Source organism: Beta vulgaris, chromosome 2 (assembly GCF_026745355.1).
Source record: "Beta vulgaris subsp. vulgaris cultivar EL10 chromosome 2, EL10.2, whole genome shotgun sequence".
In the NCBI taxonomy this organism is placed as follows: Eukaryota; Viridiplantae; Streptophyta; class Magnoliopsida; order Caryophyllales; family Amaranthaceae; genus Beta; species Beta vulgaris.
In genome coordinates, this window is record NC_079203.1 from 41,602,664 (window position 1) to 41,625,854 (window position 23,191).

The 23,191-nt window shown below is 34.2% G+C and overlaps 1 protein-coding gene and 1 pseudogene across 1 annotated transcript; one reads left to right on the top strand and one right to left on the bottom strand.

Moving 5' to 3' along the window:
• Window positions 1-1,536: 1,536 nt before the first annotated feature.
• LOC104886654 (uncharacterized) lies at window positions 1,537-3,232 on the bottom strand (annotated as a pseudogene).
• A 4,571-nt stretch (window positions 3,233-7,803) lies between these two features.
• Window positions 7,804-19,112, top strand: LOC104886606 (hypothetical protein). The gene is made up of 13 exons (XM_010671069.3): window positions 7,804-7,963; window positions 8,179-8,284; window positions 8,375-8,436; window positions 10,550-10,600; window positions 10,717-10,743; window positions 10,968-11,072; window positions 11,216-11,323; window positions 11,980-12,051; window positions 12,165-12,215; window positions 16,466-16,528; window positions 16,613-16,737; window positions 17,475-17,682; window positions 18,110-19,112. The coding sequence occupies exons 2-13, from the start codon at window positions 8,188-8,190 to the stop codon at window positions 18,830-18,832; spliced, it is 1,692 nt and encodes a 563-aa protein (XP_010669371.1). The 5' UTR covers window positions 7,804-7,963; window positions 8,179-8,187; the 3' UTR covers window positions 18,833-19,112.
• Window positions 19,113-23,191: the final 4,079 nt, after the last annotated feature.

Here is a 23,191-nt window from a genome sequence, read left to right on the forward strand (position 1 = left end):
CTGCTGCTGCTGCTGTTACAATGTATCTTTTCTTGTGTATGATTGAGTGATGGATGAACACTTTTGTCTGGAATATGGCGACCTTTGCCCTTTGGTAGAGTATCCACTAAGTACTATAGAAATGGTATAGAGAAAATCGATTTCGAAATACATTTTGTTAATAAGTTGTCTATTAAATTTGTCAACATAAATAATTAGCTTCTATTTTGAAAATATTTTTCGAGGTCAGTTATTTTTTTGTTTAAGAGCATTTTGCAATCATATGTTTAATTTAACTGTTTTTAACTTTAATGTGGTAAAATTGAAACCTTCTTCATGACATATGAGAAGGGGAGTGTATTAAAACTCTTCTTTTTGAGATATGAGAAGGGGAGTATATTAAAACTCTTCTTCATCCTGAGGTTCCAAAGAAAATGTCAAATGAATAAAATCATGAATAATTTTTGCTTTTAAGCTAGAAATTAATCTATAAATTCAAAATTAATAAGCAACTACAATATAATAGAAGTCAAATTCGTATAAGAACATATCAATTGACGAATAAAAGTCTCCAATTATATTATAATTGTTGTCTAAATTAGAGATTCTTCATGTCATTTATCATTATGTCCTTATACTGCTTTTCGTGAATGGATTAATCCATTTATTGTAGGTTTGAGATTGATTTTGATCTGATTCAATTGATTATTGAAGAAGAACATACATCTAGAATGAAATCGTAGAGAAAAGGGAAGAGGAAGTGAGTAATGTGACAAATAAGATCATTGTATAAGAAAAATAAGATTCAGCCTCCCATACAAAAATCAATGCATACATATAAGATCATGAATAAATATGGTAGACGTCAATTGGTTTAGTTGATCAAAGTTTTAAGGTTAGGGATCATATCTCATTTCAGTACACCTAAAAAAGATGTCATGGTTGAAACTATAAAAATAATGAGACTTTTTTGAAGATTATGCTTGCATTTTCATTCTCATTATCAAGATAGATATGATTTTTTATGATATCAAATTATCAATTAATAATTGAAAATTCGAATGTATTTAGAGAATCAGTTGTGGTTCTATTATAGGACTAGCTTGCAATTTCCAATAACTTGAAGCTAATAGGCAATAGCTCAACTATTGGAGGAAAAGCAAGTGGTAGTTTTGGCAAGCCATATTAGAGCAAGTACAATGACAAGCTACAACCACTTCTAGCTTTGTGTGCCACATTAGATTTCCAAAGTACAACATTTTCAAGCTACAACATTTGCCAATGAAAAGCTACAAATATTTGTAGTTTTTGTAGGTTCCATAATTACATTTACTAAATGGAAATTGAAAAGTGAGATGGAAAGGTACAAGTAGGGCCTACAAAAAGTTAAACAAAATTACTTGCTTTGTGGAGCACAAAGCAACTTGATTTTACCAAGCTACAACCCCTTTTCAACTCCAATGACGAAGCAAGTAGCTCCAACTTTGTTGAAATTGCAAGATGACAAAACTAGTGGCTTTACTTTACCTTACTCTAGTGGCTTTACTCTACAAAGCTAGTGGACCCTAAGAACACCCACAATGGCAAGCTACAAGTAGTTTTAGCTTTGTATGCCACATCATATTTCCAAACTACAACATTCCCAAGCTACAACCTCTCCCATTGGAAAACTACAACTACTTATAGTTTTTGTAGGTCTCACATGTCATCACCATATCAACAATTTTCAATATACATTTACAATCATAAATTGTTATTAACTTGTAAAAATAAAAAATTGTGGAAATAAATTACTTTTATTCCAAATTTTAAATAACTAATTTTTAAAAAAATTAAAATAACAAAAAAATAATTAAGATACAACATATTAATACATAAAAACGAAAAGCGAGATTACATTAAAAAAAGTACTACATATTGTCTTGATTTCCAAAATGTGTCCAAATGTGCTCCATTGGATCCGCCTTGAGTTGATGATGCTTTTCTCTGTCTCGAATTGTTACATCTCTTGCGAGATACGATTCAAAATCCTCAGTATGTCCTTGTCGGGTATCATCACGATCAATTGGATGTGAAAAATCGGAAGCGGGAAAGTTTCTTGAATATGTGTGTCGCTCATCTTCAACAATCATATTATGCAATATGATGCAAGCTTCCATAGTATTATGAAGCTTGCTTTTATGCCAAGTTCGCGCCGCACCACGAACTATTGCAAAACGAGCTTGGAGTACTCCAAATGCTCTCTCGACATCTTTTCTTGCACTCTCATGTTTTTTTTTTTTTTTGAAACAAAGTCTTTTAGGATCTTGAGGATGTGAGAAGCTCTTAACAAATGCAGCCCATTCAGGATATGTACCATATGTAAGGTAGTAACCCATGGTGTATGTAGTACCATTAACATTAAAATAAACTTCTGGAGCTCTACCTTGTAATTCATCTTGAAATAAGTTTGATCTACTCAATACATTAAGGTCGTTGTTGGACCCAGCCACACCAAAATATGCATGCCATATCCAGAGATCCACCTAGGCAACTGCTTCAAGCATGATTGTGGGATGACCATGATCACCTCGTGTATATTGGCCTTTCCATGCTACTGGACAATTTTTCCAGGCCCAATCCATGCAATCAAGGCTTCCAAGCATGCCTGGAAAGCCATGACAATCTTCGTGCACTTGAAGCGGTCGTTGAACATCATCAGCATTAGGCCTTCTCATGTACACCTCGCCAAATACATCGATAATAGATTTACAAAATTTATTTAAACATTCAATTGTCGTACTTTCGCCGATTTGTATATACTCATCAAGTATATCAGCTGGGGATCCATATGCAAGCATGCGAATAGTTGCTGTGCATTTCTGCAATGGCGACAATCCAGGTCGTTGTGCAGCATCTTTCCTCTGTTTGAAATAGTTACATCGTTGTTCAACTGCATTTACTATCTTGACAAATAAATCTCTCCCCATCCTAAATCGCCTTCGGAAATTTGTTCCGGATAATACCGGATTGGGAGAAAAATAGTCGTTGAAAAGACGATCTGCACTGCCTTCATGATCCCGTGGAATCATTTTCTTGGGCGGATTTGAAATATTTTCAATTATTTGGAGCGCCATTTGATCGTCTGTTTCATCTCAAAAATCATCATCCATATCCTTCATCCAATCTGTGATATTGGTTGAAGAACCAGGATTGTGAGACATATTGCAATTGCAGGTATGTATGGAAGGATGATTTATGTTTGGAAGGATGATTATTTGACTTAGATGGGAAAGAGAATATGAATAAGTGTTGTGAGGTTACACCAAAGATGATAAATGTATAGGGAAACATGATTCCCTTTGTCAGATTTGTAACGGCTACATTCCAACGGCTATGATGTTGTTAAATAAATTCCAAGTTGCTACATTCCAAAAAAGTAGTTTCCAACGGCTATATTCCAACAGCTCAATTATTTGTTAATACATCCCAAAAACTAAACCCCGACAACTACTGTCCAACAGCTAGAATCCAATTTTTTTAATTGAAATACATAGAGGAAATAATTGAAATACATAGATTTAATAATTAAAATACATAAATAAAATAACCCAAATATATTCGCTAAAATAACTAAAACAACATAGCTAAAATATTTGAAATACATAGCTAGAATAAGTGACATACATAGCTAAAATAACTTAAATTAAACGTTTAAATAACCGAAATGCATATGTTATTTTTTTTCAAATACATTGCTAAAATGACTTGAACATTACTGTATATTGCACTTAGTCTTAATGATCGAGCAAACTTGATTACGAGTGTTTCGAGTGTTTTCATCCATCTGTGAAGTATCCTTGAAAAGAATTTCAAAATCTGCAACACGAATACGCTCATGATACATGACCATTTTTTTCTCCTGTATAACTCTTCAAACTTATTCCATGTTTGAGTAGCATCCTCAGTAACTTTCTTGCTCGTCGACTTCCCCTTACCTCTTGCTGCTGCTTTAGCTGGCTTTTGACCCGGAGGGCGCTCATCCATCATTGTTACGCTGTTAGTGTCACTTGTATCCGCGTTTGAACTTGATGAAGTGCAAGCGCCCGAGACAGTATTTTTTGTTCTCTTTGACTTACTACCTTCTTTAGTAACAAACTCTTTCCATTTTTGTTAATCTCGAAGAATTTTTCAACTATGTAGGTAAGGAAAATTTCTATAAGTTGGGTTGCAATTCTTCCGAAGTTTGGTGGCCATCTCGATTACTTGATCTTCATCATGGCCGCTTGGATGTGTATCCTTAACTTGAATGTAGAACCCATTGAACTTTGAAACCTCATCACTCATTTTGTACCAATGATTTGAGGCTTTTTCCACATCAACCTCGGGACCTTCTGTCCTCCACTGGTTGTAGTATTGAACAATTTTCTCCCATAAATCCCCGTACGACTAATCAGTTCCTACAACAGAATCATTTGAAATTGTCAACCAACTTTTACTATATCTTGATCTTGTTCATGGCTCCACTTGAATTTTTGTTCCTCCAACCCCTCTTCCTCTGTTTCTCCCTCTACCTCTACCATTATTGCCTCTTCCTCCGCCACCAATGTTCTTCTGAACCTCTACAATCTCTTCTTCTTCATCAATATCGATAGTCGCTCCTGAAATTGGAGAGTCTTGGTGCATGGTAGAAGCTCCAATACTCTCTCTTCTTGAACTTTCATGAACCACATATGATTCATGAGGGAAAGGAGGACGAGAGTAGTACATAGGCGTAGTCGGACGATTACTAGGCCTAGGCTGGTAATAATAGGATGAAATCGATGGATGGAAATACATTTGAGCGTCGGGGGGAATCGCTTGATTTGGATCATAGTAGGATCGGGAAATTGGGCGAATCGGTATGTTTTGGGCATTTTGATTATTTTAGGTTGGATTTTGGGATGTTTGATTTTCTAAATTTTGAAAATTTTCTAGATAAGGATAATAATCATATGGATCTTGAGAATAATCATCCATTTGTGGGTATATTTTTTTTTGACGGAAATAATATATGAGAGAAAGAGACTATAGAAATTTTGTGGGTATATTTTTCTACAATATTGTTACTCCTAATTATAGACTAATATTTGAAAAAAAAAATATGTTGCATTACTGTAGCACAATATTTACCGTTGCAAATAAATTTACAGCTCCACAAATTAGTATATTGCCCAACATTACCATTGGAAAGTGAAATGAAACATTATAGTTGAGTGTGAAAAGTTAAGTGGGGCCCACAAAGACTTAAGCAAAGCAAGTAGTTTTGTGAAGCTACATTGCTTGCCAAAGCAACAAGTGCAATTTTCCTCCAACAATAGAGCTAGTAGCTCCAAGTATTGAAAAATTGCAAGCTGGGACATAAATCCCACCGCTGGAGCTGCTCTAAAGCAACTCTACACACACTTTTTGCTAAAAATAAATCTAAGAGCTAGCCACAAGTGGGACCTACAAAAATCGCAAGCGATTGTAACTTTTTATTGAGAGATGTTGTAGCTTGAAAATGTTGTAACTTGAAAAATTGGCGTGGCAAATAAAACTACAAAGATGTCAACTTATGCCCACTTGTGTAGAAGAAGGAAATATCCATCAACCCATCGCTCCTATATTCCCACATAAAAACACTCCATTGGTAAACTAAAAACTCGTGCGTTTCCCTTATAGCTAGGTGCCCAAACCAAATCATGACAACATTGGAAAATCATGTACGAGTAATAGGCACAACGACACAACACGCGAAGTGATAAAACACTAATCGATAGTAAAAGCAAGTTAGTAAATTTACTTTAACTAATGGGTTAGGTTAGTAAATTTACTTTAAATGATGGATTAGCTATGTTTTAAGCGAATTAATGGCTTAATGCCACTAAGTATAATTAGTCAAAGTAGGAGGTCACTTAATATAATTTTTTTTTTACCCGCCACCAAGTATAACCCAAAATAGGAGACCAACATGTCGAATTTCCCACTATTTTTAAATAAATAGAAAAGCAAAAAGGCAACCTTTTTTCCAAAAGGGAAACTAGTTTTTAATAAAATCACCAGGCACCATTTATTTTTAATAACCCTTGTTTACGTGTTTCAGAAACCAATTACTCCCTCCGTTTCACAATATAAGGCACGCACGAGGTTCGAGGTCGAACTTTGACCATTTATTACTCTCAATTTATGTTGATAAAAAAATTTAAAAAATAATATTATTATAGTATTTTTCAAGATGAATCCAACGGTATAATTTTTATTTATCGTATTTGAGAGATATTTGTGGTCAAAGCAAATTTTCGTAAAGCGTGAATGCCTTATATTTTGAAACAGAGGGAGTATTTATAAGAATCCTTGTATATGTATTATGCTTAACTTTTGTTTTTCAAAAGTGTAAAATTAAACCATCTATAAGAACTCATGTTTGTGAATTTAAGACAATGATTATTTATGAGAACCTTTATATAATTGAGACATTGATTATATTTAAACTTGAATGAAACGAGTGCACAATTACTTACTATGCACCACGTATCATATGATATACTATGTTTTAATATATATAAATTACAAGATTGTCTTTGATAGTGGGTAGACTGCCCATTATTGATTTGTATTTTATCATTTCTCACAAAACAAAACTGTACGTACTTACCGGTAAGATAATACGACATAAAACTCGGCATGAATCAAGCATAACAAAAATCATACCAACATGACAATCTAAACCAAGCAGATCTCATCAAACATACCATACCTAGGCCTGAGAGCACCCACAATGGGGTTCCCCATTTGTAAAAATCGGCAAATAAGAACCCTCCCACCAATGGAGGTATGTCACCCATCATGAAAAAAAAGGGGAAGACCAATAAATAGGTAACCCAACCAACAATGATGGCCTATGGTGTGCTGCCATGTGGAAAAGAAAAGGGAAGCATCCCACGGAAAACAACGCTTTCCCAAATTTTAATTTGCAAAAAAAAAATCAGCCCACCAATCACAACACGCCATGTGTCACACGCTGCAAACACCAATGCCTGAACCAACCATACTTTAACTTTTACAATGGTAATATTACCGTTTATTAAAAATGCCATAACTTTATATATATAATGAATAAAAAAAATAAATTATACCAACGGTCATATTTTTTTATCCTCTATAAATAGAGACCAATCTTGATATTTTTTCAACACTCCAAAAAATCCATAATTTTTCATTAAGTATTTCATAAATCTTTTTGATAATTATGGATCCCAATCATCCTAATTATAGGAATAAATATCAACTAAATGCAAATTACGAACAAAATCCAAATTCCCAACAAAATTCCAATTACCAACAAAAATTCCAATTATGGGTAAACTAGTGTAATTAAAAATAACGCTTTTTTGTAATATAATATAATTAATGAATTAATCCGATTAATTATAAGGTAATTATTTAATTATAATTACCATATTTTGTTTTAATTAAAATTATCTAAAATTAATGTGATGAATCAAATTATTTTATTGATATTGGTGGGGTATAAAAAGTAGGAGAGAGAAAAAGAGGTGGGGTATGGAAAAGTAGGAGAGAGAAGGTAAAGAGGAGGTTAATGAATGGAGGTGTGGAATTGTAAAATGGAAAGGGTAAGCGATAAAGTTAGTGAAAAGTGATGTGGACGAATGAGATGAAGAGAGAGAAATTATGGGGATGTTAATGAATGTTGATGCTCTGAGTTCTGTGTCTAGCCACAACGTATACGAGCCAGTGTGTTATGTCTAATCAAGCCTTCCGACACGACCGATGCTATTTTGTTATCTTGTTTCCCTATTTCTCACAACAATTTTTTCTTTTTGGGAAGAAAGAAAGAAATTTCAGATTTAATTCTCTCTAAGAAAAAGAAAATTTGCAACTAGGGACAGTTTTGCAAAACCCTCACCAACGTCATAGTAGTTGCAAACCCCTGTTAGTTTCAACAGCTTCTCATTTGCGGCAGGTATATCTCACTTCTATGTCTCTTTCTTGCTTTCTATCAATTTAAAGCTCATCGTTTTTAAGTTTGTATTCTAATTGTTCTAGTGTTGTGATGAACTGATGCTAAAGTTCGAAGTAGCAGAAATAACTTTGACTGAAACCCATTATTAAACTTTATTCAGTAATCAATCTGAATTTATGATAAAACCCAGAAAAATTGTCAATTTATTTGTGCAGGGTTGAAAAATGGCGTCCAATTGTACTGAATCTGCGCAGCAACAACCAGCTTCAAAGATTCAAATTTACCCACCTGCTAACTCTGGAGTTTCTCCCTTCTGGAGAGGTCTGTCTCTTTCATTCTCTCTCAGATTTTATTTAAAAAGAAAAAAAAGTTGTGTTTTTTGTTGATTTGCATATGGGGTTTGTTGTGCAGATAAATATGAAAAAGATGCTAAAAAGTACTGGGATATATTTTATAAGCGTCACCAAGACAAAGTAAGTTATTTGCAATCTATGTTATGACTTCTTTTTTGCTAGTTTGAACTACGTCCACTGTGTTTACAGTTTAATTAGGTGTCGTGTTGGTGACGATTTTTGTTAGATGGTGATCTAGTGCAGGATTTTGATGGTTTTGAGTAAGTAGTATGTGTGTTAGATGTTGTATGAGGTAGTTATCGTTTGTTGCTTCTTTATTTGGTGATGTAGAATTTTGGTACGGTGTATCGATGAGTAATGGGAGTTTTTTGATTGAATGAAATGCATAGAAGAATCTGGAAACGAATTATATTAGTAGATTAAGGTACGCAGTATACAGTTTGCTTTTATTGTAGAACTGTTGTTGGACCTATCCTTCCTTGAATAAGGTAGTATGAATTTTAAAGAAGCCTACCCAGAACATCAATCATATTGCTCTGGGAAAATAAAGGATGCGCACTCTTCAACTTCAAGTGATAAAAATAAGTCACATTGCATTCCCATCTAAACAGCCGGTTCGCTATTAACCACTTACATTAATGAAGGTAGACTTTAAAAGAGCATGAGAATCACACACCCCATTCTCTTCCATGGGAATGTATAGGCTTTGTATATATTTTTCCTGTAATTATGGTATGAACATTGTACTGGGATTGCACTTGATCCCTGTCACCAAAGAGTATTTCAGCATCGAGAATACGTTAGGATGAAAGAAGGCTTCCCAAATATCTTTACTTTCCAAGTAGTAGACATCCTCAGGTCACCTGGCTCGCCTCAATTCTATTTTTTTTAGGCTGAATTTTACTATGTTTTGCATAAGTAAGGTCAATAGCATTCTGAGAAGTTAGCTCAAAATTCTAGGATAGATATTGCAGCCTTGATTAGCTGAAGCTTACCAGCATAAGTGAGAAGCTTTGAAGTCCAATAATATCTTGTTAGGAAATTTCTCATTACGAGGTTGGTACGGGAAAATTGGCTGTTGATAAAGGCACAGCCGATATTGAATGTGAGCCCTCCATAATGGAATTTTACATCTTCAACAATTTGCTTTTGAGTTGCAGTAACTTTAAGAAATCATGATGTAGATGCTGAACAGATTTTTGTTTTTTTTGAGAAAAAAGCAAGATATCTTGTGCAAAACGTAATTAATGTAAGCAAAGAATCCTACATCTTAGATGGAAATCTAAATCTGATTGCTCGAAAATTATCAATGGATTATAGTCAATACTGGCAAAAAGGTTGACGTGTGTTGCCTTTTAAGTTCACTTTAATCATGTATCTTGGAGAATTTACTTCCTAGTGCATCCTCTAGCTAACTCAAGATTTTAGAGGATATTGTAAGACATAAGTTTGCCTCTAGAAAAGCAGATTCTGGTTCACCTATAAAATCTTGGAGTACCGAGTACATTCAACAATCTATTGGAAATAATGATTGACATGATATTATGTAGCAGGGTGGAATAAGACATAGGCTTTAACATTATAAATAAAAAAGAATGACCTACTTTTGGTATCAAGGTAATGGTGGTACAATTTAGTTATCGCACCATTTCACCCGAAAGTTTATTTTCCTTATGAGCAGGGGCAAGGCTTTTAATGAACAATAGGCATAAGAACTACCCATGCTGAGAGTCTTTAGATCTTGTAAAAATTGTTAGACATAGGAATGCACTTTTGTGTCTTGTGATTTTTAACTCCACTTTGAAATCTCAATAGCTAGAACCCCAAAACTTCTGGTAATAGCTCAACATTTCTTGTTCATTGTGTTGAGGACCTTCAATCCTTTTGTCATTGTCTTGTACAGGATTTTACCCTATAGCATGCCCACCTTCAACCGTGAAAAGATATGGTGTTGGGACTCCCAACCCTTAATCTTGCATTGAAGAACCTGCATCTCGAACTCTCCTTAAATAGTATATCTTAGTCAAACAGAGACCTTGACAGCTTCTATAGCTCTGAGTTAGTTCGACATACTTTTTGAGTAAATAAATGCCCACTCCAAACATAGTGTCAAGTCACGACAAACTAGGATGACATCTCTGATATTGAGAATTCTCTAAATGGCTTTTGAATCTCATTTCTAGTATTTAACTGTTTTCTTTCTTTCCTTTTTTTTGGAAAATTAATGCATCAGTTCTTCAAGGATCGACATTACTTGGACAAAGAATGGGGTTCCTACTTTACTGTAAGTTCTAATTTTATAGAGTATTAGTCGTTTGCTTGTATAGTTGTATGACATAATCTGTCCTTGAAAAGATCTCCATTTTATAAATATTCTAACTTTCTTATCTATTGTTTCAGGGGCCTGGAGGAAAAGTTCTTCTTGAGGTTTGTTTCCCTCTATCGTCATTTGCTCTTTGACTGCCAAATCTAATGGGGCCTTGTAATCTTATATTTTGTACAATTGTTCTGTGGCTTCCTCAAAATTCAATGATGCTCTTAGTCTTTTTATTTGTGTCAAGGTTGGTGGTTAGGTAAAGCTAAAAATACTTATGCTGAACTTTTCGTACTCTTTATACTCAACAAGCTTAAATTGTTATATTGACAAGCAGGTTGGATGTGGAGCTGGAAATACCATTTTCCCTCTTCGGGCTACATATCCAGATGTATTTGTACATGCATGTGACTTCTCTCATCGAGCTATAAGCTTAGTGAAGGTTTGTTAACCCTTGCTTTGACCCATCTATGAATTTGACTTATCTGTGCTCCGATTATTTACTTCGCTGACTTGTTAATAAACATCAAGTTCTCTATACATATTGATGCTGAATGGATTTTTTTGCTTCCCTCTTTATGGTAGTCGCACAGAGAATACACAGAGAACTGCATAAATGCATTTGCTTGCGATCTGACGAGTGATGACCTGAGCAAACAGATAGCTCCCTCATCAGTGGACATTGTAACCATGGTATAGAAATAACCCGTGTGGGGTCTCTTCTTTGTGCTGTAATATCCATTATCAATGTGAACTATGTATGATTAAAAAATTGCTTACATGATGTGATTTCCTTTGTGTTAAAATTATATTATTGTGAAATTATGAGATTTTTGTGAAAGAAACTTTTCTTTGTACTTGTAGCATCTACTTAGTACTTTTTCCTTTTGTAAATAAATGTTTTCACTTTGACGTTTGCTCTATAACATAGTCCATTTTGATCATGTTGTTTACTGATCATAAAAACAAATGTTATTATGTGATCTTTATTGGATTCGTCCCAATGTATAATTTTAAAATACCAACTTTATGTAAAGTTCTTTAATATATAGTTAGAGATACTAATGCTCAAAGTTGTGCATGGCAAACTTGGAAGTCAAAGTGGAACATGCTTTACAAACGGAAGGTATATAGAAAAGCTGCTCAAATTCTTATCTTTTATGTCAGCCCGGTTTCATGTTGCATCTGTGTCAAATTTTACCTTTCGTTATTAAGTTGTCAATGTGGGAACTTTATATTTTGATTTACACATGTAAACCTTAAATGAAACAATTACGTAAAGAATGTATTACTTTGTTGCGGTTAACTGTGGTTTATTGGCCTTTCCATCTAGCTGACTCTTTAAGCAGATTTTTGTCTTGTCTGCAGTGTCGCCTGAGAAAATGTCACTAGTATTACAAAATATCAGAAAAATTCTTAAGGTGATCTCATATGCAATTTTTGTATTTTGGATTTTTTTTGCCTTTTGTTTCAAGTTCTAACCTTTTGGGCAGAATATTCTACAATCTAAAACATTTTTTTCTTTCATTTCCAGCCAAATGGCGTTGTACTTTTCCGTGATTATGCCACTGGTGATCTTGCTCAGGTATCGTTCTCTTTGAGGTGTATGTGTGTTTTTCCTCGTGTTCTGCTTAGATCCCGCCAGGATCATCTTCTGCTTAGATCCCGCCAGGAACATAATCGTTCTTTTGTTCTGCTTTGAGATAACTGTGCTGGCACAGATACTGTTGTAGACAGCGGAAGTATAATGGGTAATAGGATCAAAATTGATGAAAAATACGTATAGGAATTTATATATGAAACAGGAAGAGCTAAATAACTTAGAACACCTACTTTATATAATGGAATCACGGAGCATGCTAAATAAGTTTATTGCTATAACATATGTTTTTGTATTGGATATCTTGAAATGATATCAAGTTACAATATATATAGGAAATGTAATGCTAAGTTAATAGCAGTAGAAAACTAAGAGAATTCTATGCTTTACTATTTATTTAGATTGTACCTTTTCTATTATTAGTGTTTGCTGAACTTATTCTTAGCCTAAGATTATTACAGTGCAAAATTAACTTCTCACAGTGCAAACAATAGACTTTTTTCTTCTTGCCCTAGAACTTCAGACCCTTGCTGTTGTTCCACATATACATCTTCTAACACTCGATTAAACAATGCAGATCTCACATCGAGTTGATACCCAAATAATTCTTTCTATGCACCTATGGCTAACACCATTCTAATAGTTTCAATACGAGCTACAGGAGCAAATTTCTCCTTGAAATAGCAATCAACTCCTTTGAGCATATCCTTTAACCACAAGCCTTGCTTTATGTTTCTGAATGTTTCCATCTTGATCTGGTTTTGTTTTATAGACCCACTTTGAACCGATAATATCTTTCCTACGGGGCAATCTACAAGTTGCCATGTCTTTTCCTAATCTTCTATTGATCGATATGTTGTGGAAGTTGGATCAAGTGAAGGGATAGTTTCTTCTGTTAAGGGCATTGGAACTTCTGTTTGAGCACTTTCAGCATCCCATTTTCATTTTGCAGATTTATCAGAAATCACATCTCTAGAGACTACGATTTATTAGTATGAAGATCTAAGAGACAATAGCCTGTAAATAGATATATTCTTCCTTTGGGGTCAAATTTATCTTTGCCTTGATCTTTATTCAAGGCATATGCAATGCATCCGAAAATTTTCAAATGACTAACATGTTTTCTACCGTTCCATGCTTCAATAAGGGGTCTTGTTACGAACGACTTCAGTTGGAGAACGATTGAGTATATAAATGGCTGTATTACTGCATCGGTCCATAAATTCTTAGGCAACCCTTTTTCTTCCATCACGCTTCTTGCCATTTCAACAATGGTGCGAGTTTTCCTTTCTGTAACGCCATTTTGCCGAGGTGTTCTTGAGACACTCAATTGACGCTTTATTCCTTCATCTTTGCAATGTTCCATGAAAGGTTTATAAATATTTACCAACTTGATTTAATGTCTTTATCACATAGCCACTTTGTCTTTCAGCAAATGCTTTAAATTTGAAGAAAGGTCTTAAAAGCTTCCGACTTTTTATCGAGAAAAGATATCCGCATCATGCGGGTATAATCATCAATATAAAATACTTCTTATATTGTAAAGACAAATTTCTGGTAGGGCCAAAAAGATCTGCATGTACCAATTCAAGAAGAGCTTTAGCTCTACATGAAGTTTTCGAGAATGGCAGGCGATGCATTTTTCCATACATACATCCTTCACAAACTTAATTTCTATCAATATGAGGTAGTTTGATAACCATATTCTTTTGCTTTAATAGCAGGGAAAAAAAACGCGGCCGCATCGCGGGAACGGTCGCGTTGTCGCGGGAACGGCTTGTAACGGCGAAATAGAACGTTTCGCGGCCAACGCGGCGTGAATTTTTTTAAAAAATTCACATTAATATGTTTTAACCTTATTTGCGTTTTTTTTTAGTTTATGAAGCATTATTACAACATAATATAATCAAATCTAATAGAATATAATGTTTCCTCAACTATATAATTAAATCATAAAAAAAATTGGCCAATGTTTGAAAAGAACGGATGTAACGGGGATAAAAGCGTTCTAACGCGGCGAGTTCGCGTTACGGAACGGACAACGCGGCGAGAAGTACGTGAATTTTATTATAGCGTTCCGTAACGGGATTTCGTTGAACGGCAAATCCAAAATCCGTTACAGAACGACCGTTCTGTAACGGAACGGGAGAGTTTTAATTCCCTGGCTGCAGTTCTTTAGGGTTCAAGTGACTGTGTCATAAATGCCAAGATAAGATTCATCCATGCTTCTGCTTGTAATGCCAACTTCTTATTTTGTGGGAAATGCGATGGAAAAACTTTATTTTTAGCCATTTGTACTTTTGCCAATGTAGTATCCATTTTTTTTTCCGTAAAATTATGCATTCCCCATTGTCAAACTTTTTCAAGTATCGTCTTTGTGTAAGCTGCCAAACTCTTAGAAGATTAAGATTTCGCACATATGAAATATCATGTTTATATTTTGTAACATTCAATTTCCTATTTATGGCAATGACTCCAACGTTTGCCTTTTTATCTGTCACCTAAGGTGGCTTGATTTGTTGCACCCGTAACTAACTTGGCGAACATATCTTCATTTCCTGTGGTTACTGCAACACTATCCAAAAACCACAAATTATCAGACTAGTGCATCCATGCACGTAAGAAATACTTGCTCACCTTCACCATTGGAGGTGAGATTAGCCTCATTTGTTTCCTTTCCATCTCGACGCCAACAATCCTTGTGGCTGTGATTTGGATTACGATACATATGTGATAGCAATTTGAAGTGTGATGACCAGATTTACCACAAATACGACAATGGGGTTGTTTGTTCTTTGCTGATAATTTTGGTATTGTCCTCGTCTCCTCGATCTCTACCTCTTTCTCAACTCCATGCTTGGCCACGACCAAAATTTTGGGTACCATGAACTCCTATTTTCTCTGACTTTCATTGAAATTGTTTATTTGATAGATTGAGTTAGGATTGAATTGCTTGATCTAGAGGTTGATTGGTATCTGCATTTCTTTTCAGTGCTCAAGTGATTCCAACGATCCTATTAACTCATGCATTGAGAGGGTTTACAAGTCTTTTTGACTCTTCAATTATAAATGCAGCAGAATGATACTTTTGTGTCGTGCTCCTCGATACTTTACGAACAACTCTCTTCTTTTCTATGGTGTCACTGAGACTCTTATTTGATTCACTATCTTTGTGACTCATGTTAAAGAAAACTTAGATGCTTCCGATCTTCTTCATCTCCAAGTTATTACAATCTGTCCATGGAGTTTCTAATCTGAGAGCAACAACTTTTTCATTTCCTAAATAATTCCTCCTTTAATGTTTCCCACTCTTCTTTGGATTTTTTTTAACCCATATAAGAGGGGGAAACAATGTTTTATTTACGACTGCGTGAATATATCGTAATGCGAGTGCATCTTTCTTGTTCTCTTTATATGATTTTTGTTGTACTTCATTAGCCACTTTCAGGAAGGTTTTCTACGAGATCCCCCAATTCTTGCAAGATAAAGAAGGTTTGCATTTGACTACTCCAATAGTCATAATGCTCTTCATCGAAGATAGGAAGTGTTGATTGTGCGTAAAAGAAAAATGGGGTCGAATTACTTATAGCCATAATTCAGCTCTGATACCAAATTTGTTGGAGAAAACAGAAGTATAATGGGTAATAAGATCAAAATTAATGAAAAATATATATAGGAATTTATATATGAAACAAGTAGTGTTGGATATGTGAGAAGTTAATTTTGCAATGTAATAATCTTGGCTTAAAAATAAGTTAAGCAAACACTAACAATAGAAACAGTAAAATCTAAATAAATTGTAAAGCATAGAATCTCTTAGTTTTGTACACTATTGATTTAACATTACGATTCCCTAAATATATTGTAACTTGATATCATTTCAAGATATCCGATACCAGAAAATATGTTATAGCATTTAAACTTATTTATCATTCTCCATGATTCCATTATAGAAAGTAGGTGCTGCAACTCTACTTGTTTCATATATAAATTCTTCTGTATATTTCCATTAATTTTAATCCTATTACCCATTATATTTCTGCTGTCTCCAACAGATACATGCGCTTAATATACATCTACAGTTTCTTAATATACCTCTGCCAACCTTCAGTTCTTGAAACTAAAGAAAATATGAGAAGAATTAACCAGGCTACTTTCTAAGAATCTGTATGATGTGTTTTCTTTTTGCAATTAGGTTGCTTATTGTATAATGGACTTTTCTTTAATTTTGGCAGGAGAGGTTTGCGTGCAAGGATCAAAAAATCAGTGAGAATTTTTATGTCAGAGGTGATGGTACAGTAAGTTCCTTTCATATTTATTGCTTGTTTCAGTAATCTAAACTCCTTTATTTCAATGACATGTTAAATTTTCATTTACTCCAGCGAGCTTTCTACTTTTCTGAGGAGTACATGAGATTTCTATTTGAAGAAAATGGATTTGTTACTGAAGAGATTGAATTGTGTTGCAAACAAGTAGAGAATCGATCTCGTGAATTGGTTATGAACCGGTATGTATGGAATTTGCACTTTTCTCTACCCAAATTAATTTATACTGTAGCTGCTGTGGTCTAACGCGACGAGTGTTGTTGGTGTGCTGTCTATTGTGCATCAGCTTATTATGAGACTGTAGCTACATGTACTCCTCATCACTCCATATCAAGATTTTTTTAGCTAGTGTTTTCTACTCAAATTTCTGTAGCTTTCAGACTTCCTATTATAAGTTCCTTCACTGTGATTCATGAAGACACAATTTATGTGCCTGTTATGAACTACATATACAAAGCAGGAATATAGGAAGAAGAAAGAGAATTTGATTGATGATTCTGAGTTCAAGGAAAGTAAAGGATAGGTTATCAAGGCTTTCGAGTGGCCTGATTCACTCATTTCAGTGTTAGTCAATTTCCGGGTGCCTCTCCCTACTCCTCCTAATGTATGACATTTTGATTCTATTTTTCCACAATCTCCTTTAACGAAGTATCTTCCTCATTAAGCTACTCTTAAGGACCTATTTATTTAATACCTACGCTAACCCTTCCTGTTAGGCCATCCATTACAATATTTCCTGCCCAAACTTCCACCTTGTCTTCAGTCTTTGATTCCTGGCCTCGCAACCATGTTACAAAAAAGGGTATTGATAAAGTTAGTTGTAAAACAATTTTGGTATTCTATGATATAATAAAGTAATATATACCAGTTAATTTGGGGACCTCTTTTTTGATCGCTGTCTGTTTATGTGGAATTTTAGGCGCTGGATACAAGGTGTATTCTGTGTCACAGAAACGGAGAATGGTTTGGACCTAAAAACTGATTTAAACAAGAGTACTCTTCATGACAAAAGTATTGTAAATGAAGTCAAGGAGACTGTTGTTGGAATGCCTATTATTGCTGGAGAAGTCGACATGTCAGAAGGCGTGGCTGCACAAATGTTTGGTATTTCATCTTCTGATGATGAGGTAAATCTGGATTGTAGAACTTTTAAGTCTGATATGTGATATTCTTGATTTATGTGAAATGTTGTCAAGCACTTGTGAGTTGTGACGATGTCAGGCAACCAAACTACTTTTGTGCTAATCATGATCGCTTGTTGCTATCAATATATAACATCTGACATGAAGGGCTGGGTTTGACTATCTTAGATCTTTTACCATCTAAAAAGAGAGCAAAAGAAAATAATGAAGTGAAAAAAAAATAATTCATGTTCTTAGATACTCTTGCACTTTCTTCTATTCTTAGGCACTTGCACAATCTATATAATTAACCTGATTTGCTGCTTCTTATCACAGTTTTTGCTCTATGCTTCTGTTTAATCTGATGTTAATCGGTCACATTTTTTCTTTTTTGTTTCTTGTTCATAATAAATGGCAACATTCTTTATTCCAGGTTATCGATGTCAGTTTTGGAGACTTTAGTTTCAAGATAAAGGTGCTCTCTAAAGAGTATCAACACACTTGCAAATCAACGGGCTTGATGTTGTGGGAATCTGCTCGTTTGATGGCTTACATCCTTGCAGAAAATCCATCAATTATAGCAGGCAGACGTGTTTTGGAATTGGGTTGCGGTTGTTCAGGCGTGTGCTCAATGGTTGCTGCTCATTCTGCTTATTCTGTAGTTGCAACTGATGGAGATTCAAGTGCGCTTGACTTGTTAACCCAAAATGTCACTGCAAATCTCACATCAACACACCTCCGCAGATTAATGGTAAGACCACTACAGTGGGGTGATCAAGAACATATTGATGCAATCAAAAAAGAGAATGATAGAGGCTTTGAAGTCATCATAGGTACAGATGTGACTTACATTTCTGAAGCTATTTCACCATTGTTTGCCACTGCTGCAAAGCTTATATCAGCTGAACCCACCTCTGGAGAGCAGCTCGAGCCAGCACTAATTCTCTGCCATGTCCTGCGAAGAGTGGACGAGCCATCTATACTTTCAGCTGCCTCTAAGTTTGGATTTAGGCTTGTCGATAGGTGGCCAGCTAGTGGAAGTCCAAGCCATACTCAAAACATTATGACTTCCTGGTTCTCCAATATTAACTCAAGGGACCAGATTCCGAGTACTGCATTAAGCGTCCTGTATTTTCAAAGAGTTAAGTTGATTTAGATTTCAGGATCTCAAATTGAAAGTTCACTAAAACTTACAATTTTCAGTTTAGCGATGCTTCAGGCATTGAAATAGCTTTTAAATTTTTGATTTTGTATCATACAATCATTTATTATCTTGACATATATTTTCAGAATAGTTAAAAGGGTGTTAACCTTCAAATTATCAATAATGAGGGCTTTTGATTCGAAATGTTTTTGGTCTAGGAAGATGATTACCTGTTGTATCTTTTCAGACTTTTAGGAAGATGATATTGGTATGCAGATATTAATTTTGTGCACTTTTGCTAATGATATTTTCTTTTCGTTCATGGTTTCTCTTAACAAGTTAAGTCCCTGCTAAGGGTGATTTACTGCTGCTTTTGTCAAAGGTGAACTTGAAGATTGCAATGTGGATATTTCTCTTGTAAAAATTACGTGTATGATATAAAGCACAAAATACAGTACTTGCCTGAGAGGATGTTATTTCGTTATGTTTTATGAATTTTAAAAATATTACCTCTGTTCCTAAATAATCTACACATTTTGCTTTTCACTAGAACCAAAAGCAAAAAGTAGGAGAGAGGGGATACAAAATCTGAAAAGTGGGCAGGAACAAGTACAAAACAAGAATAAATAAATAGAGAAGAGAGAAATCATCAGCATTTTGGAGAAAAAATAATCAGCTTAATTAGTATTAATTATTGACGCGTTTTATTTACAAATTTGAGGGAAATTTCCCTCCAACATTAAACATTTCAACCTTTTTTACACGAGTTGCTGTTGGATGGAAAACTTAAACCCAACTTGAAGGTATCATTTAAATCAGCATTAACTCTTGGCAGCAGCTGAACTTGACTCTTCTTTCCTTCTCTCATTTATTGCCTCTGTTTTCACTAAACCATAATTTGTTTTTGGGTAGGGTGGGGGTAGGGTGTTTTTTTTTTTTTTTGTGTGGCTTCAGGTGCATTAAATGGAAGACATCACAAACCAAGAGGTCATTGTATTTGATGAACATCATCCTCAACTTTGGTTGAGCGATGAACAAAGACCACAAGTAGCTGAGATTTTGCTCTCACAAGCAACTGAAACTCAGCTACCATATGGGACAATCACAGAGCTAATGCACAATTTAATGTATGCTGCAAAATCGCAAGTGTAATCTAGAACACAACCAAGAAGCAACTTCATGAAGAACATCAAATCAATGTGAAGAAGAAAATGGCAGGCAAAGTAGGCAGGAAACACTTTACAATTACTAAGAGGATGCTATTTTTTTCCCTAAGTAAGGCGACTTGTGAAAAGAGGCAACATACGACCACACACTAATCAAATGCGTCAAAAATTAACACCAGAAAATCAGATTACAAGGCCTATTTGGATTCTCTATATGTTAGAACAACCATAAGCAGAGGGAGGGCAACCAAGTTTAATCATATTTTAAATTCATCCACATTGATGAGAAGTGGTTTTATATACATTGAAAACATAGAAGTCGTATTTACATCCAAATAAAGTTAATCCACACTAGACATGTCAATAAAAAGGCATAAATCAAGGTCATGTTTGAAACCGCAGTGGCTAGGCCATCACACAACATATTGGGGAAGTGCACTTTTGATGAGAAGGTTAATATTTTCTCATTTGTGCAAGAAGTGATTGCCCAAGGTCATCAAAACAACATGCAAGTAGGCACATTGGAGACAAAGACAATCACCAATGTCACAAAGGACAGAATGAGAGATGTGTTAATCAATCACATCTTGTCAACAATCATGGCTAATTGGTCACTATACAAAAGCAAAGTTATACACATACAACAAGACAACGAGAAGCCACACGTAACTGCATCAAATCCACTATATAGTCCAGAGCTAAATGTTAGGTCTTGATTTCTTTGGGACAAGACCAAACACAATACTCAAGCTATTGCAATCAATTAACAAGTCATTTGAAGAAATGCAACCAAAAACTCCAAAATAATACTCTAAAACTAAGGAGTCTTGACTTTTTTCTTATGAGCATATGACTCCAAACCATCACAAACATTTCGAAACCAAAGAAACTTCCTCCAACTACTCATGGAATATCTAACACAAAATGATTAACTAATAAAATATATTACATTAAAACACTTCACCAAAATAATAAAAACAACACAAATAAGACATGATTCAACAAGATTCAAAATGATTTAAGCATGATTTAAGCAAAATCAACATGATTTAAGCAAAAATAGGACATCAAAACAACATAAACAACATGTAGATAATCCTTCTAAGGATCAACAGTAGACAACTCGCACAAAATATGCAGATTTAATAGTACATCCTACTTATATTTTGGTGAAAAGAAGGGAAAATAAAACTTATCTCATATGGTGACGTTTTATACATGGGATATAAATTTTGAGTAGATTGAAAATGAATTCTTTCGACACAATAGAGGGGCAGCAAGTCTCTAGTTCCTTCGCGACAATTTTTTCTTCGACATTTTCCCTTTTTTTTTTACATGCATGTTGAGATCCAGCAAGGAAAAGTACATAATCCACTCCTCCATAACCTTTTGCATCAGGAGCATAAAATGGACGATATGGACCCATATCATATGGATCTTCCGTAACACCCCGATAATTCTCTCTTTTGCAAATATACTTTTCAAATATAAAACATAGAGAATCATCAACACATTATCGCCCGTGTGATAACGTATTGGCTTATTCAGAATTTGCAGCGGAAAACATATAATTAAACTTCAGAATTGAAATATAATAAATAACGAAGTAACTTTAGAATCAAACAACATTGTTAACTTTAACTTCAAACCAAACTTAAATATAAATGTATCTACTAAAACAATAAATATCAATATGCTACACAAGCTCTCTATTCCCGAAACCTCATGATACATCATCTGCACATCTATAGATGTCAATACACTAGAAAATCTGCTCACCAAAAATGGGTCATCACAGGATCAATAAGGCAAAGTCATGATCAACACTTACAAAAAAAACACGTAGTCAGCAAAGTTGTGTACTACATAATAATAAATAATCATTGCTAATGATACTAATAAATATTAAGTAGAGATAAATAACAACATAACAATCTGCAGATAACTTTTACTGAACTAAACTTTAACAATATTTTTTTTATTATTTTAATGGAATAGTCATTGAACTGAGTTGTCTAACGAAAAACCAGCCTTCACCTAGGAAGACGAAATACGGGCGCGACTCCGTATTCAATAATGACCTACGATATCGAGGAACCTTTTAAATAAAAATAGGAATGGTGATCAATCCAATTCCCAGAAAAAGCCATGGCACGACCACCATGTACCCCAACTCCAGATTGTCCAACTTCAGACGTGCATCATTCTAAAGTTTATCACTATCCAAGTTTTACTTTACATGATTTATCAATTATTACTTTTTATGACACACAAGAAATACAAATAATATATAATCAAACATTAACAACTTTATTCATTTTTATCTTAGGATTAAATAAGTGATCATACAACTTACAACCGAAAATTAATTCCTTTTTAATCCAATCCTTCTTATTTATCTAATCTGTCCAACAACCAACTTACCTTTCAAAGGCATAAATTATCAACTTACCAAATAAGGCCCACAATCCTCATAGAGTAGTGACAATAATAATATAAGGGAACACATGATTCAATCATGATCCAACTAATAAATATATTAATTCCCCCACATGAATTAATAAATAAAGTTCCTAATCAATACATGCTTGCATCAATCTTCCATACAAACATGATATAAGTCTCATAATTAAATCTCATACTTAACATGTTCACACACAAGCATAAAACATGTAAAATCTAACATAATAGCAATCATATATGAACTAATAAAGTTCTTATACATGATACTACATAACTTTCCTTCCTAAAATCATGATACTACATCATACAATACATAGGTATGTACATACCTTGTGTAGACAAATTGATAGGCCACTTTTAACAACTTTAGAAGTCGCAAACAGAGAAATCTCCGTCTAAAACAACCAATAGTAGGATTTATAATCAATACTCCAAATAAATTCCAGCAACTTTAAAATACATTAAATCTCCTTTAAAATTATGTAAAAGTTGTTTTCATCATTTAAACTTCAATTACTTATATTCCCTAGCATAGTACTACTATACTAGTCATTAAAATCTATAAAACTCCATTAATAACAACCTTTCTAAAATTCCAACAACTTATTATTTAATAAAACTCTCTTTAAACATACTTAAACATGCTTAAATTCATGAGTTTAATCAATTTCATAGTTTATAATATGCTAGTATGATTTTTCAATCTTTAACACCCTAAAAATCGATGCTTTGATAATTAAAA

What these genes read in the sequence shown, in the direction of transcription:
- LOC104886606 (XM_010671069.3), top strand. Translation starts at nt 8,188, where the DNA reads ATGGCGTCCAATTGTACTGAATCTGCGCAGCAACAACCAGCTTCAAAG. An exon ending in GAGGAAAAGTTCTTCTTGAG is followed by an intron (nt 10,744 to 10,967) that starts GTTTGTTTCCCT and finishes ATTGACAAGCAG; the next exon opens with GTTGGATGTGGAGCTGGAAA. An exon ending in CCACTGGTGATCTTGCTCAG is followed by an intron (nt 12,216 to 16,465) that starts GTATCGTTCTCT and finishes TAATTTTGGCAG; the next exon opens with GAGAGGTTTGCGTGCAAGGA.